Genomic DNA, 17,789 nt, shown 5'->3' on the forward strand with positions numbered 1-17,789 from the left:
TGTAAACACACGTCTGCTGAGCGCTGCGTTGTTCAACAGCAACTTGTCACCTCTGCGGGACTGTCAGCCATGAACGTGGTGTAGGACATGTGAAAACTAATGGGCGGTTCCCAGTTGTTATAGTGTTGGGCACTCACAGTTCAAAAAACTAGTTAATAAAGATTAATACAATTGGAGAAAAACCAGAAAGATGGCGTATCAAACATTTCAGCAAGAATATATGCAGATGCCCCCAGTTACTAGGGCCTATACTACAGCTTGCGTTGTCACAACATTGCTTGTGGTAAGAAAATAAACAACATATGATGTAAAATGATCAAATTGTAGATAATTAAGTGGTGTAAGAAGTTACGAAGAAGATAGTTTACATCATTTTAGATCCTTGTAATGGGAGTGCACAATCATCAATGTAATGTGAATTTAGATTTATTTTAAAATTTTATTGAAGTCTGATAGTTGATTGAATGCTGTAATAGTACATGATATCAGTATTTGGTGTGGTTTCACTCAAAGTTGACGTAATTAACATTAAGGCTTTGCTACATTCACTCTACACCGAGACTACTTTTTTCACTTTTATTACACTGAATTTAGCCTGTTGAGTAGTCAAAGGTTGCAGCAATCAAGAACGAGGAGCTTTTTTCGGACAATTTATAGTTTCACTCAACCATAGAATTTGATATGTGGCTTATGTGTTTCTGGTGAGAAATGTTGTGATATGAACAATGGTCATGCCTCATGGTGTACATTTCCGTTGCAAATGCGTACTTTTGAAGTAATTGAATATTGAAGTTATGCACTTACTTAGTTTACTTAGTGAAGTTCTGAGGTCGATCCTCACAGCCGTAGTGGACTACCGCTGCTGCCAGTCCTGTTGTCCTTCCTTGCGAGGGTCAGTTGGTCTGGTAGTGTGTTTTGAGAGAACCTACTTATCTTAATCCTCACCGGGGGGGACGTGTGGGAAATCGGGGTTTTAGGGTGGGGAAGACTAATAAATGGAGTAATGTGCGTTGCAAAACAGGTATAAAATGAACAAAAACACTTAAAAAATATAGGTAAATATTTAGTTTTGAGCATGGGAGGAATATAGCAATAGAAAATTAAATATTAATTTTGTAAAATAAAATGTATCAACGTAATATGCAATTTTGTGTGCGGAAATGAAAAACAAAAAAGGTGCTAAAACACATTTCTTAAGTAACGGTCGTGTACGACAAATGGTACGCCATGTTTGTTATGGTAGATGCCGACGTCGAAGAAATGAAAGGACGATAAATTCTTCTAAGGTAAACTTAACTAAACTAACGTAACCTAACCTAACCTGTGTTTAATAAATCACTAGCTGCAAATTAGATGTCATCCGGCTCGTCCTCGTTGTCGTCGTCGTGAGAGACGTTGGCGGGCTTTTCAACCACTCTCTCAGCTTGCGGAGTATACAAATTGATATTTAATTTTCTATTGCTATATTCCTCCCATGGTCGAAACTAAATATTTACCAGTTAGGTTAGGTTAGTTTAGTTTACCTTAGACGAATTCATCATCCTTTCATTTTTTCGACGTCTGCATCTACCATAACAAACATGGCGTCCTGATCCTATGCTACCGACTTCGTTCATTAGCATATTTAGCTTGTAGCAAGGTATTTTTATTTGCATTTCCGCACACAGCATTGCATATTACATTGATACATTTTATTTTACAAAATTAATATTTAATTTTCTATTGCTATATTCCTCCCATGGTCAAAACTAAATATTTACCAAAATATAAAAAACTTAAAAATCACATTTTACAGCCGAAGTCCAGCAGTAGCCATCTTTGTTTTTAACCAACGATTCGAAAAAGGTGTCGCTAGATCTGTTACACTTAGTGAAGTCCACTCCAGCAGCGCAAGACTTCCTAACAGTAAACTAAAGTTACCTCCGTTAGGTTAGGTTAGTTTACGGTTACCAAGTCTTGCGCGAGCGTCTTCCCTAAATCTAGCGCTTCTACTCACAAATACTTACAATCGTTAGTAAACAAACATGGCGCCGTGCGCAGTACCCGCCGATATGGGATATTTTTTTATGTTTTGTTTTTTCATTTCTTTAGTCTTCACTTTACACCATTTATTAATCTTCCCCACCCAAAAACCCCAATTTCCCACACGTCGCCCCACATCGTTCGGGAGATGTAGTCATAAGTGCATAATTTTGATACTTAATTACTTCAAAAGTATACATTTGCGACGGAAATGATATACACCATCGTTCATATCACAACATTTCTCACCAGAAACACATAAGCCACACATCAAATTCTATGGTTGGGTGAAACTATAAATTAACCCTTTTTTCTTATTGTAAACCATCTGTGTACATGAAAATAAGGTTTGATTGGTTCAAAATAGTAAAGCTTTAAGCATCACAGACAAAACCATCTGCTCCACAGTGGTTGGTAGTGGTCCATGGACTATTCCAAAGGTCTTTTTGGGAAAGAACTTTGGGTATTTTTTTTAGAAGTGCACACCTATGTGGTATAGCATGAGAAAATTAGATATTAAAAATGTAAGTTATAATACATCGATGTAATAAAAAAAATTCTTGGCAGAAATCAATATCAGAAAATGTTGCTAAATCCTATACAGAAACAAATGAAGTTGCTTCGACTTCTTTAGATGCCGTCTTTGTTTTGATAGATTTAGAAGTCGGGACAACAACAATGACCCTGATGACCCTTAGAATTACAGGTACTGCTTTACTAAATGCAGGTTATGTAGGTAGGTTTAGGCTAGGTTAGTAGGTTAAGGGGGGATTTTACACCTAGAATCATGAAATTTTCACTAAAAAATCGAAGTTTAGATATGGGAATATTTGAATAATATAAATATCCTAAAAGCAAAATGTGAACGACTTTTTCCTCCCCAGTGTAATGGAGGGAGTTTAACCTCTTCCATACGGTGCCGCCTACGGAGGCAGCATGAGGAGCAAGTGGATACGCAAGGCTGCCATATCGGCGTCTTGATTATATTGTAGTTGTCCCTGCATAACTGACATACTCTCTAAACTGGCTTCATCACATTTTCTATGGTTATCAAAATTCACGGGTGAAAGAGAGAACTATCGATACAAGCGGTGACTATTTTTATGATGCGAGTATTATGACGCAACATTGTACGTCTGGCAGCTAATGCTGACCGCAGTATTTTGGCCCGGAGTGAAGCGGTTAAAGGGCCTGGAAAGTGTGTCAATTTAAATGGCTCATGCAAGAATAGGTCCTAAATATCTATAAATATGTCTTGGTTTCACTTGTCTAATTCCATGAAACTGCTATATTTTTGTACGTCTGGCATCAGCATAGATTGATGCATAAACACCTCACTGACTGTGGTGATATTGTGTTCTTGTGGAAAGTTGTGCTAGAGGGAGGGCAAGGCGTGAGAGGCTTGGAGGAGGGATGCCACCGCCTTGCACGTCACCACCACCTCCACCGCCAACACCATCTTCACCACCAAATACCACCACAGCTGACGAAGTGCTTTCTTCCAAATGAAGAGAAGAAGATGAGGAAAATTCAGGAGGAGGAAGAGAAAATAGCTGGTGAAGGAGAAACGTACAGATCTGGAGTTGCGCCTGTGTAGGATAATCAAACACCTGTTTGGTAATTTGTCATTGAGCAGAGGGAAGGCGCTCATTGCTGGTAAAAATAAACCACTGCAACGATTTGACAAACTGATGACACCCCAGCAGTGAGGTTTTAAACCTGTAAAAGTGCAAAATCTTCAATTATGAAAAGGACCGCTTGGCGATTAATGAATATATTTTAATGTAATATATATAGTAGATATGTATATATATGAAAATATTTACTGTCAATTTATTTAATATACATTATATAATAATGTGTGTGAATATAATAAAAATTGCACAATAAATAATAGAGATGTACAATGCTGGAAACTTTAAACACTCATATCTCAAAGCCACAAATATTTGCAATTAAAAATATGCCAAAAATTTTAATCAATAATAGCAGCCTGAAAATGCTTCTGGTTGTGTATAATAGGTATATCTTTATTTCCACGCCTTTTTTATATTGCTCTTGAAAAATAGAGCAACGGGCTCCATCTAACTGGAAAAAACGCAGAAAAAAGGGGTGATGTAAGTGACCATACTTGCAACACCTATATCTCATGTCATATAGCAAATTAAAAATAAAAAAAAAGCAGGCATGAAAGTGTTTATAGGATCTATAAGTATTACCATGAAAAAGTAGAAGTCTGCAGTACAAAAAATACGATGTACATATTCAATTACGCCAAAAAAACGTTATGTCATAACTTAAAGAAGTCAAGACATAACAAGTTCTTGTAATTTACAAAATTATTTAATTTTATATTGCTATATTACATACGTGTGCACTTCTAAAAATATACCAAACTTTGTACTGTTCTGTGTTTTATTAGTAAGGGGCAGTATTAATGTCACAGGATTCTTATAGTTTAAAGAGGAATGGGGAGTTATTAACTGTCTACCAGGCTCATCATTATATAGGCTGGTGCATTGGTAGTTTCAACCTTCTTACTCTCCCATTGCATAATGTCTTCTGCCTGTCTTCTTGGGAAAGGTCATCCAGGTGAGACATCAGTTGTCCACTGTCCTTATGTGAAAAGATGGAGGAAATAATTGAAGTTGATAGAGAAAGATCTTAGGCATAGTCTGAAGTTTACCACTAGAAAGATGTTAAGATATCAATAGGTTTCAAACATGGGTGAGAAGGAGAGATTTTCTGTGACATCCATCTTGTAGGATCATCACTTACATATCATTTTTTTTTCCCCATCCAGAACTATGATTCACTATTGTTATGGCATTTTGTGGCAGGAAATCCTCCAGAAAAACAAAAAACATGCCATGTATATTTATCTATGAATACCATAACCTGATGGTCAATTTGGATTGATATCTGTTGGTAAAAAAAAAAGGGGGGGGAATGCAAAGTTTTGGAAATCCAAGTCAGTATTTGGGAGAACCGATCTTAATCTAGCCTGACTTAGCCCTAACCCTTACATTATCAACAAAATACATAGTTTTTTCACAAAAAAAAAAACATTGTTCTTTGGTTGTCATGCAGTAAAGATACATCACTGGCATTATTTTCCAGTTTATGTTCACAGTGGGCTGGGGATTTGGGATGGTTGGGGAAGGTGGAGGGAAGTGGGGGATGGGCCCATTGTTTGCTGATGATGCTGAGCTTGTGGCGGGATTGGGGAGGTTGGTGGCAGAGTTTGGAAAGGTTTGTGAAAGAAGGAATTTGAAGATAAACATGGGTAGAAATAAGGTGATGTGATGTACAAGGGGAGAGGATTGCAGCATATTGGAAGGGAGTATTAAGGGAGAAAGACCAGAGGAAGTGAATAGCTTTAAATACTTGAGGGCAAATGTAGTGGGAAAGGGAGGAGTGGAGGTAGAGGTAGAATGTAGATTGAGAGAAGCAAGTAAATCCCTTGGGGGATTAAAAAGTGTAATGAGAAATAGACATTTGGGAATGGATGCTAAGAGGAGATTGTATGAAGGTTTGATTGTGCCGACAGCACTGTATGGGGTAGAAATATGGAACATAAGAGAGGAAGAGTTTAAAATGTGTTTGAGATGAAATGCCTGAGAAGTATGGAAGGAATTACTAAACTGGATAGTGAGAAACAGAGGTGAGGAGGAGAGCGGAGGTGGGAAGGGTGTTAGGAGATAGAGTTGATAAAAGAGTATTAGAATGGTTTGGACACATGGAAAGAATGAGTGAAGAAAGGTTAGTAAAAGAGGTGTAGAGAGTGAACATGAGGGGGCAATCAAGGATGAGATGGATGGATAGGGTAAAAGAGGCATAGGGAAAGAGAATGATGTCTGTTGAAGAAGGAACGGAGAAGACAGAAGATAGGGGTGAGTGGAGAATGGTTGTATATGGATAATGCTGTGATGCATGGAAGGTAGTGGGTGGGGGATGGGGGTGAGGGAGTATGTCTGAATGATATTTTGATGCAGCCCAAAGGGATTTCTCCCCATCTTCTCTTTTTCTGCATGAGGGGATGGAGAGTGGGGAGGGAGCTGATTAAATGAAGTGGCCTTGCTGTGGATGTGTTGTGTCGTGCCACATTGCTTCTGACCCAGGGCAGTGGGCAAGATGCAGGGATGGCCTGTCATCCAGTAGGAGCCAAGAAAAAAGGGAGAGAGGGATGATGAATGGGAGTGGAGTATGTGGGGATGAAATGGGTGGGTGTGGATTTATGCCTTTGACTTTGGCTACCTCCCTTGTAAGGGGGAAAAGGCCCTTGGTGTATGTATATTTTCTGATAACTTGAAGTTAGTCTGTAGTAAAGATGAAGTCAAATAGGAGGGAGTTATGGTAGTGTTGGGTTGTTATTGTTAGGCCAACTGCATATGTGAGAACTTTTATGTGCTCTAGGTTTAAGGTGGGAAGGTCCTGTGTGAGTAGGTTAAATATCATTGTTGAGTGTTGAAAAGATGGAAGAAATACACTTGTTCATAGAGATTTTGGGCCTAGCTCTGATACAGTATTCATGGCTTTTAAGTATGACAAAGATAATTCTCTATGACACCCATCCAGTAGGACTATCACTAGTAAATACTGATCATTGATCTCCCATTAATGTTTTGTTTATTTATTTTATATATATATATACATACATACATATACCAAGGCATTTTCCCCCTTTCAAGGGAGGTAGCCAAAAAGAAAAAGGCATAAAATCATTCCCACCCATTCCATATCCCTAAATACACTCCACTTCCCTCCACCCTCCCTCTTATCTTAGCACCTCCTGGATGACGGGTCATCCCTGTACCTTGTTCACTGCCCTGGGTCAGAGGTAGTGTCACAAGTCACATCACATCCACATCAAGGCCGTTTCATTAAATCGGCGACCCCCCCCTCTCCGTCCCCCCATGCATAAAAGGAGATGGGGAGAAATCCCTTCGGGCTGCATCAAATTTTGCTCACACATACTACCTCACCCCCCATCCCCCCACCCATTCCACCTCATGCATCACATCATCATCCATATACAACCATTCTCCATTCACCCGTCTTCTGTCCTCTCCCGTCCTTCCTCAACAGACATTCCCCTCTTCCCCAAAGCCCCCTTCACCCCATCCATCCATCTCATCCTAGGACGTCCCCTCATGTTCACTCCCTCCACATCTGCCTTCCATACCTCTTTTACTAGTCTTTCTTCACTCATTCTTTCCATGTGTCCAAACCATCCTAATACTCTTACATACACCCTATCTCCCAACTCCCTTTCCACCCTTGTTCTCCTCCTCACCTCATTTCTCACTCTGTCTAGCCTAGTAACCCCCATCATACTTCTCAGACACCTCATCTCAAACACATTCAAACTCCTTCTCTCTTCCTCTCTTATGTTCCATGTTTCTGCCCCACACAGTGCTGTTGGCACAATCACTCCTTCATACAGTCTCCTCTTAGCATCCATTCCCAAATGTCTATTCATCATTACACTTTTTAATTCACCAAGGCATTTACTCGCTTCTCTCAATCTACATTCTACCTCCACCTCCACTCCACCTTTTCCTGCCACATTTGCACCCAAGTATCTAAAACTATCCACTTCCTCCAGTCGCTCTCCCTTAATGCTCACTTCCAGTCCGCTGCCACTCCCAACCCTTGTACATCTCATCACCTTACTTTTACCCTCATTTATCTTCAGCTTTCTTCTTTTACACACTCTCCTAAACTCTGTCACCAACTTCATCAATCCCTCCTCTGATCCTGCCACAAGCGCAGTGTCGTCCGCAAACAACAGCTGGCTCACCTCCCAGTTTTCTCCATTTTCTTTAACCATCTCCAATCCCTGGCCCACCACCCATGCATTTACCTCTCACACCACCCCATCCATGTACAAGTTGAACAGCCAGTGTGACATAACGCATCCCTGAATCCCTGACTAAGTCCCACCTTTACCTCGAACCACTCACTCTCTCCATTTCTAATCCTGACACATGTTATACTACTCTCGTAAAAACTCTAGACAGCTCCTAGAAGCTTTCCTCCTATCCCATATATCTGCAAAACCTCCCACAGTGCTTCCCTGTCTAACCTGTTGTAAGCCTTTTCCAGATCCATAAAAACCCAAAAAAACATACTTCCCCTTTCCTATAGCTTTCTCACATATCTGTCTTGCCACAAAGATCTGATCTACACAACCTCTACCCGTCCTAAATCCACACTGTTCCTCACCAATTACTCCCTCTGTTCCTCTCCTAATCCTCTCAATCAAGATCCTCCCATAAGCCTTCCCAACTACACTTAACAAGGTAATCCCTCTGAAAGTACACTCACACTTGTCCCCTTTTCCCTTGTAAAGTGGAACTATACAGGTACTCCTCCAGTCCTCTGGCACTCTACCCTCTCTCCAGCAAACATTAAGTAACCTCACCAGCCAGTCCACCATCACTGTAACTCCTTTTTTTAGACAATCTGCATGGCATCCATTCAGACCAGGTGCCTTACCTGCTTTCATCATCTTAACAACTGTCTTCACTTCATCCTTCCTTATTTCTCCTCCATTTTCCTCACTCATCACGGTCATTTTCTTAGCATTTCCCACTGCAACTATCTTTCCCTCCCTATCCTCCTTCACATTTAGCAACTCCCTAAAATATTCTGCCCATCTTCCCCTTACTGCCTTCTCTTCCATTATCATCTCTCCATCTGCACCTTTTACCTTTTCTTCTCTACTTGATTCGCCTCCTCTTCCTCTCTTAATTTCTTTCCAAAACATCTTTTTGATACTTTCAAAAATTTCTGTCATACTCTTATCCAATTTCACATCTGCTCTCCTCTTTACCTCCTTTACCTTGTGCTTTACTTCTCTTCTCTTTTCTTTGTACCTCTCATATGACTCCCTCGTCCTATTTTGTAACCAATCTGTGAAAGCTCGCTTCTTCTCTTCTACAACTTTCTTTGTTTCCTCATCCCACCATTCACTACCCTTCCTTGTATTTCCTCCTTTCCTTCTTGTTCCACACATCATCTTTGCACACTTTGTGACTCTCTCCTTGAAACATCCCCATTCCTCCTCCACTCCTAGCTTCACTATCTTTCACTCCCTCCCACTCCTCTCTCAGCTCCTTATTGTACCGCTCCGTTTCCTTTTCATTTAAAGAGTTCACTCTAAGCACCTCCCTATCTTTTGTCCTTTTCCTCTTTCTCCATCTATCCTCCACTCTCAACTTACCTTCCACCAAAAATTATCTGATATTCCCCCACCCTCTCCCCTTAGCACATGTATATCCTCAACTCTTCGTATTATACTCCTATCTACCACTACATAGTCCATTAACACTCCATCCACCACTCTCTCCCATGTGTACTTATGCTTGACTTTCTTATGAAACACTGTATTTGCTATCATCAACTATTTCTAGACACATCTCCACCATCAACTCTCCACTACGATTCTTTCCTGGAACTCCACATTTCCCAACCACTCCATCAGTTGGTTCATTTCCTACCCTAGCATTAAGATCTCCCAGTACTATTACATTGACATTTCTCCCTAATCCCTCTATGCACTCATTTAAATCTATCCAAAAAGCCTCCCTTTCTTCTACAGTCTTCTCACTACCAGACCCATATGCACTTACAAAAACCCACATCTCCTTTCCCAGTTTCACCTTCATCCACATTATCCTTGAGGAAACCTCCTTCTGCTCCACTACACATTTACCTATCTCTTCACTTACTAGTATAGCCACCCCTTCTCTCCCTCGCCCTCTCTTCACTCCTGATAACCTCCCACTTACACTCCCAAACTTATACTCGCCCTTCCCTCTCAACTTAGTTTCATTTAAAGCCAACACATCTAACTTCTCACAAACATACTACCTATCTCTTCCCTTTTACTCTCATCTGTACCACATCCACGCACATTAAAAGACCCAAACCTTATGGTGCTGGTTGGAAAACTCCTAGGCCCTCTTATGCCTTTACTTTTTTTAGGAATGTCCCCTGTGGGGCTACAGGGAGAAGGATGCCTGGTCCCAATCCCTGTCCCTTTTTTTCTTGCCTCTTACGATCCAAGTGGAAATACTTGGTGGGAGTATTCTTTTGTCCCCACCAAAGCAGTATGACTAGTTTTATCTACCATATGATGTATGGATCATTAGTTGATTTTATATTACTCGTGAACTTAAGATTTTATATACCTTTTTATGCATTTAACATATTTTGACATAACCTAAGGGGATTTCTCTCCATTCTCTATATTTTCTGCATGAGGAGACAGAGATGGGGGTGTCACAGGTCAAGTGAAGAGGCCTTGCTCTGGATGTACTCTGCCTTGCTGCATTGATTCTGACCCAGGGCAGTGGGTGGGGGACAGGGATGTCCCCTCATCCACAAGGAGCTAAGATGAGATGAAGGAAAGGGTGATGGATGGGAGTGGACACATGCCTTTTGACTTGACAACCTCCCATTTAAAGGGAAAAAAGACCTTAGTATGTAGATAGATGTTATGGATTGGTGTATATTCAAAGGATGCTTATTTTTATTCTTTGTTTCTTGTTAACAGCAACTGGACTTGGTGTCCCCATTCCAACTATATTTCAACCCCATACTCATTTTCAGAAATTACCAGGTAAGTAAAATTCTTGGTTAGTTTTGAATAGCATTGTAGGAAAAAAAAAGTGAATATTTAGTCATGTGTAAATTTAGTGGCTAAGTTGTAAGCAAATAAGCAAGTATAGTGCTTTTCTCTTTTGCAGTTGTGGAGACTTGTGACAACATTTCTTTTCTTTGGAGCCATAGGGTTTAATTTTTTGTTTAATATGATATTCACATACCGATACTGCAGAATGCTTGAAGAAGGTTCTTTCAGAGGTAGAACTGCTGATTTTGTACTCATGATGGTAAGTCATAGATACCCACTGTTTTGTATAATTCAAATGGCTCAGGATATATCCATAATGTGTGTTTACCTAATTTGCATAATTGTAGTACAGTATTCAGGAAGGGAGCTGTGCTGATAGGGTATTTGGTAAAAATTTATAGTTTTTACTCTTTCATCTGTTCATATGTTAATGATGCATCTTCATTCCTCCATACTGATATTGAAGTGTAATGATAACATTCTGTTGTATAGGAAACCAAATTACCTATAACATTTTCACCATATTTGTCAGGTCTTCATGTTGTCTGATATGTTGAATGCTGTAACTATTGTTTCACATTTTGAAACATTTTCAGGTATTTGGTGGTATTTGTATGCTGGTCACTGCCATGTTTTGCTCACTTCTGTTCCTTGGTCAAGCATTCACCATCATGCTCGTATATGTATGGGCCAGACGTAACCCATTTGTGCGCATGAATTTCTTTGGCCTCCTCAATTTCCAGGTAAAGTCAAGTAAAATAGAAGTTTTTTTATTGAGGTAAAGAAATGCATTTGATAAGTTTTATATATTGAAGAGTAGCCATGTTACCTGCATCATATTGTTTACATTGATAAAACCATTAGTATATATTTTTGGTAAGATTATGTAAATGACTTTAATACTGTAGCTTATAATTCATGTATTATCATTGTAGATTCTCTTTTGTATATATGATAAATGTTCATAAGAGGCAAATGTTTTTTAGAATGGTACTCATTACATTTAGAGCTAAGATAAAAGGGAAATGAGTGATGGATGGGAATGGGACAGGTGGGGATGGGTGCATACCCTGGTTGGCTACCCTCCTTGTTAGGGGGAAAAAGCATATTGGTATGTACATACATACATATACCAAGACTTTTTCCCCCTTACAAAGGAGGTAGCCAAAAAGAAAAAGGCATAAAACCATTCCCACCCATTCCATCCCTAAATACACTCCACCCCCCTCCACCCTCCCTCTTATCTTAGCACCTCCTGGATGATGGGTCATCCCTGCACCTTGTCCACTGCCCTGGGTCAGAGGCAGTGTCGCAAGTCACAGCACATCCACAGCAAGGCTGCTTCATTAAATCAGCGACCCCCCCTCTCCGGCCCCCCATGCAGAAAAGGAGAAGACGGGGAGAAATCCTTTCGGGCTGCGTCAAAATTTTTCTCACACATACTACTTCACCCCCCATCCCCCCACCCATTCCACCTCATGTATCACCAAAACAAAAAATATTGGTATATAGATTGATAGAAAAATATTGGAGACAAGATTTTTTGACTATGAGAGTAGTAGAGCCTGTGTTAGAATTATAAATGGAGAGCAGAATGTTGTAGAAGAGAAGAAGCAAACTTTCACAGATTGGTTACAAAATAGGACAAGGGAGTCATATGAGAGGTACAAAAAAAAGAAGAGAAGTAAAGCACAAGGTAAAGGAGGTAAAGAGGAGAGCAGATGTGAATTGGGTAAGAGTATGACAGAAAATTTTGAAAGTAATAAAAAGATGTTTTGGAAAGAAATTAAGAGAGGAAGAGGAGGCGAATCAAGTAGAGAAGAAAAGGTAAAAGGTGCAGATGGAGAGATAATAATGGAAGAGAAGGCAGTAAGGGGAAGATGGGCAGAGTATTTTAAGGTATTACTAAATGTGAAGGAGGATAGGGAGGGAAAGATAGTTGCAGTGGGAAGTGCTAAGAAAATGACTGATGAGTGAGGAAAATGGAGGAGAAATAAGGAAGGATGAAGTGAAGGCAGTTGTTAAGATGATGAGAGCAGGTAAGGCACCTGGTCTGGATGGATGCCATGCAGAATGTCTAAAAAAAAAGGAGGCACAGTGATGGACTGGCTGGTGAGGTTATTTAATGTTTGCTGGAGAGAGGGTAGAGTGCCGGAGGACTGGAGGAGTGCCTGTATAGTTCCACTTTACAAGGGAAAAGGGGACAAGTGTGAGTGTAGTAGTTTCAGAGGGATTACCTTTTAACCTCTTCACGCCGGGCCAAAATCTCATGGGCAGCATTAGCTGCCATATGTGCGATGTTGCGTCATAATACTCATACATACATACACCAAGGCTTTTTCCCCCTTACAAGGGCGGTAGCCTAAAAGAAAAAGGCACAAAATCATTCCCACCCATTCCATCCCTGAATACACTCCACACCCCTCCACCCTTCCTCTTATCTTAGCACCTCCTGAATGACGGGTCATCCCTGCACCTTGTCCACTGCCCTGGGTCAGAAGCATTGTTGCAAGACACAGCACAACCATAGCAAGGCCACTTCATTAAGTCGGCGACCCCCCCTCTCCGTCCCCCCATTGCATAAAATGAGAGGATGGGGAGAAATCCCTTCTAGCTGCGTCAAATTTTGCTCACACATACTACCTCATCCCCCATCCCCCCGCCCATTCCACCTCATGCAATCACAACATCATCCATATACAACCACTCTCCATTCACCCCCGTCTTCTGTCCTCTCCCGTCCTTCCTCAACAGACATTCCCCTCTTCCCCAAAGCCCCCTTCACCCCATCCATCCACCTCATCCTAGGACGTCCCCTCATGTTCACTCCCTCCACATCTGCCTTCCACACCTCTTTTACTAGTCTTTCTTCACTCATTCTTTCCATGTGTCCAAACCATCCTAATATTCTTTCATCAACAACTATCTCCCAGCTCCTTTTTCACCCCTGTTCTCCTCCTCACCACCTCATTTCTCACTCTATCTAGCCTAGTAACCCCCATCATACTTCTCAGACACCTCATCTCAAACACATTCAAACTCCTTCTCTCTTCTTCTCTTATGTTCCATGTTTCTGCCCCATACAGTGCCTTTGGCACAATCACCCCTTCATACAGTCTCCTCTTAGCATCCATTCCCAAATGTCTATTCCTCATTTTGGCTACCTCCCTTGTATGAAAAAGTCATAATACTCGCATTATGAAAAATAAAGTAACCCCTGTAATGCTCGTTCTCTTTCACCCATGAATTTTGATAACCATAGAAAATATGATGAAGCCAGTTTACAGAGTATGGGGGTCACGCAGGTATATTTACAATAAATATAATCAAGACGTCAATATAGCAGCCTCGCGTACCCACTTGCTCCTCATGACGCCTACATAGGCGTCACCGTATGGAAAGGGTTAAGTGTAGTTGGAAGGCTTTTGGGAGGATCTTGATTGAGAGGATTAGGAGAGGAACAGTGGATTCAGGACAGGTAGAGGTTGCGTAGATCAGATTTTTGTAGTAAGACAGATATGTGAGAAAGCTATAGGAAAAGGTAAGGATGTTTTTTGGGCTTTTATGGATCTGGAAAAGGCTTATGACAGGGTTGACAGGAAGGCACTGTGGGAGGGTTTGCAGATATATGGGATAGGAGGAAAGCTTCTAGGAGCGGTCAAGAGTTTTTACGAGAGTAGTAGAGCATGTGTCAGGATTAGAAGTGGAGAGAGTGAGTGGTTCAACGTAAAGGTGGGACTTCGTCAGGGATGCGTTATGTCACCCTGGCTGTTCAACTTATACATAGATGGGGTGGTGCAAGAGGTAAATGCATGGGTGGTGGATCAGGGATTGGAGATGTTTAAAGAAAATGGAGAAAAGTGGGAGGTGAGCCAGCTATTGTTAGCGGACGACACTGCGCTTGTAGCAGGATCAGAGGAGGGATTGAGGAAGTTGGTGGCAGAGTTTGGGAGAGTGCGTGAAAGAAGAAAGTTGAAGATAAATGTGGGTAAAAGTAAGGTGATAACATGTATAAAAGGGTGAAAGTGGCAGCAGACTGGAAGTGAGCACTAAGGGAGAGCGACTGGAGGAAGTGGATAGTTTTAGTTACTTGGTTGCGAATGTGGCAGGAAAGGGTGGAGTGGTGGAGGTAGAATGTAGATTGAGAGAAGCGAGTAAATGCTTTGGTGAATTAAAAAGTGTAATGAGGAATAGACATTTGGGGATGGAGGCTAAGAGGAGACTGTATGAAGGAGTGATTGTGCCAACAGCACTGTATGCGACAGAAACATGGAACATAAAAGAGGAAGAGAGGAGTTTGAATGTGTTTGAGATGAGATGTCTGAGAAGTATGATTGGGGTTACTAGGCTGGATAGAGTGAGAAATGAGGAGGTGAGGAGGAGAACAAGGGTGGTAAGGGAGTTGGGAGATAGGGTGGATGAAAGAGTATTAGGATGGTTTGGACACATGGAAAGAATGAGTGAAGAAAGACTAGTAAAAGAGGTATGGAAGGCAGATGTGGAAGGAGTGAACATGAGGTGGCGACCTAGGATGAGATGGATGGATGGGGTGAAAGGGCTTTGGGGAAGAGGGGAATGTCTGTTGAGGAAGGACGGGAGAGGACAGAAGACAGGTGAATGGAGAATGGTTGTATATGGATGATGATGTGATGCATGAGGTGGAATGGGTAGGGGGGTGAGGTAGTATGTGAGAGAAAAATTTGATGCAGCCCGAAGGGATTTCTCCCCGTCTTCTCCTTTTCTGCATGAGGGGATGGAGAGGGGGGGTTGTCGATTTAATGAAGCAGCCTTGCTGTGGACGTGCTGTGTCTTGCAACACTTCCTCTGACCCAGGTCAGTGGACAAGATGCAGGGATGACCCATCATCCAGGAGGTGCTAAGATAAGAGGGAGAGGAGTGGAGTGTATTTAGGGATGGAATGGGTGGGAATGGTTTTTATGGCTTTTTCTTTTTGGCTACCTCCCTTGTATGTATGTATGAATGGTTTGAGGTAAAAATGGGACTTTGCCAGGGATGTGTCATGTTGCCATGGCTGTTCAATTTATAGATGGATTGGGTGGTGCAAGAGGTAAATGCAAGGGAAATGGGCAGGGGATTGGATATAATTAAAGAAAATTGAGCAAAATGGGAGATGAGTCAGTTGTTGTTTGCTGACAACACTGCATGTAGCAGGATCAAAGGAGGAATTAAGGAGGTTAGTGACAGAGTTTGGGAAGGTGTGTGTGAAAGAAGGAAGTTGAAGATAAATGTAGGTAAAAGTAAGGTCATGAGATGTACAAGGGGAGAAAGTGGCAGCAGACTGGAAGTGAGCATTAAGTGAGACTGGAGGAAGTGGATAGCTTTAGATATTTGGATGCAAATGTGGTGGAAAAGGGAGGAGTGGAGGTGGAGGTAGAATGTAGATTGAGAGAAGCAAGTAAATGCCTTGGTGGATTAAAAAGTGTAATGAAAAATAGACATTTGGGAATGGATGCTAAGAGGAGATTGTATGAAGGGGTAATTGTACTGACAGTACTGTATGGGGCAGAAACATGGAATATAAGAAAGGAAGAGTTTAAATGTGTTTGAGATGAAATGCCTGAGAAGCATGATAGGTATTACTAAGGTTGGATAGAGTGAGAAATAAGGAGGTGAAGAGGAGAGTGGGTGTGGTAAAGGTGTTGGGAGATAGGGTTAATAAAAGAGTATTGGGATGGTTTGGACACATGGAAAAACTGAGTGAAGAAAGATTAGTGAAAGAGATGTGGAAGGCAAAGGTGTAGGGAGTGAACAGGAGGGGGCAACCAAGGATGAGATGAATGGATGGGGTAAAAGGGGAATGTCTGTTGAGGAAGGAAGGGAGAAGACAGAAGATAGAGATGAGTGGAGAATGGTTGTGTAAAGATGATGCTGTGATGCATGGGAGTGGGTGGGGAATGGGGTTGTGAGCGAGTAAGTGTGAATGATATTTTGATGCAGCCTGAAGGGATTTCTCCCTTCTCTTTTTCTGCATGAGAGGATGGAGAGGGGAAGGTCACCAATTAAATGAAGTGGCCTTGCTGTGGATGTGCTTTGTCTTGCTGCATTGCTTTTGACCCAGGGCAGTGGGTGAGATGCAGGGATGATCTATCATTCAGGAAGAGCCAAGAAAAGAGGGAGGGAGGAATGGTGAATGGGAGTGGAGTATATGGGGGTGAGATGGGTGGAAGTGGATATATGGCTTTGACTTTGGCTACTTCCCATATAAGAGGAAAAAAGCCCTTGGTTTATGTATGTACAATTGAATTAAGACCTATTTTATTCCAACCAAAATGCCATTTCTCACAAAGGGAGTTAGTTATCCTTGGCAAAGAAATTCTCACTCCTCATTTGGTTTAAGGCTTTTATTTATTTGATTTGATTTATTTTATTTTATTATCTTTTTTGGGGGGGAATATGATTTATCACTATAATTCATTATGTTACATTTTAGAAGGTTTATATAAAGTACTGCAAAATGGAATTTTAAGAAGTAGAGTAATACCAACTTAAGCTCACTGGGGTGTGGGTTAGAGCGTCACCACTTGTGGTGGAGGTTCAGGTAGTGGCAGCTCAAACCCAGCAAATTGGAACAAGGACATGGTTCTTTAAATTTCCTGCTACAAAGACCTTTGTTAGGGGCATTGTCCTAACCTCCTGATAGGGGGATTTCACAATGTTAAACCAAATCATCAATACCTTAAGCAACTGTTTATTAACTTATGCAACAAGATGATCTTAATGATTGCATTTATGATGGTTTTCACAGATAGTGAATAGTATTTCATAATATATTTTATTGTGTATGTAGTAGTTATTCTCATCTCTTTGTTACAGGCCCCATATTTACCCTGGGTTTTGCTTGGATTTAGTGTTCTCCTCGGAAACTCCATAGTTGTTGATATGGTTGGAATTGTAGTGGGCCATATTTATTATTTCCTTGAGGATGTCTTTCCCCAGCAATCTGGTGGTATAAGAATTCTGAAGACACCAAGATTTTTGTAAGTTTAGCATATTATTTAGATATAATTTGAGAGGAATATACATAGGGCCCTCCATATATGCATTGTGCGAATTCACATAAGCTGAACACATTTGTTAATTCATTGGAAAAAAATAGGATTGAGTT

At 41.0% G+C, this 17,789-nt stretch overlaps 1 protein-coding gene across 1 annotated transcript in view; it reads left to right on the forward strand.

Moving 5' to 3' along the window:
- Der-2 (Derlin 2) overlaps positions 1-17,789 on the forward strand; it is an 18,656-nt gene continuing 867 nt past the window's right edge. The window contains exons 1-5 of the mRNA XM_076184803.1: positions 1-283; positions 10,586-10,651; positions 10,779-10,922; positions 11,260-11,406; positions 17,498-17,661. Coding sequence (XP_076040918.1) covers positions 191-283; positions 10,586-10,651; positions 10,779-10,922; positions 11,260-11,406; positions 17,498-17,661 — 614 coding nt within the window. The 5' untranslated portion in view covers positions 1-190. The remainder of the gene's footprint in view (positions 284-10,585; positions 10,652-10,778; positions 10,923-11,259; positions 11,407-17,497; positions 17,662-17,789) is intronic.

This window comes from Oratosquilla oratoria, chromosome 5, assembly GCF_046742065.1.
Source record: "Oratosquilla oratoria isolate Oo_2021 chromosome 5, ASM4674206v1, whole genome shotgun sequence".
Classification (NCBI taxonomy): Eukaryota; Metazoa; Arthropoda; class Malacostraca; order Stomatopoda; family Squillidae; genus Oratosquilla; species Oratosquilla oratoria.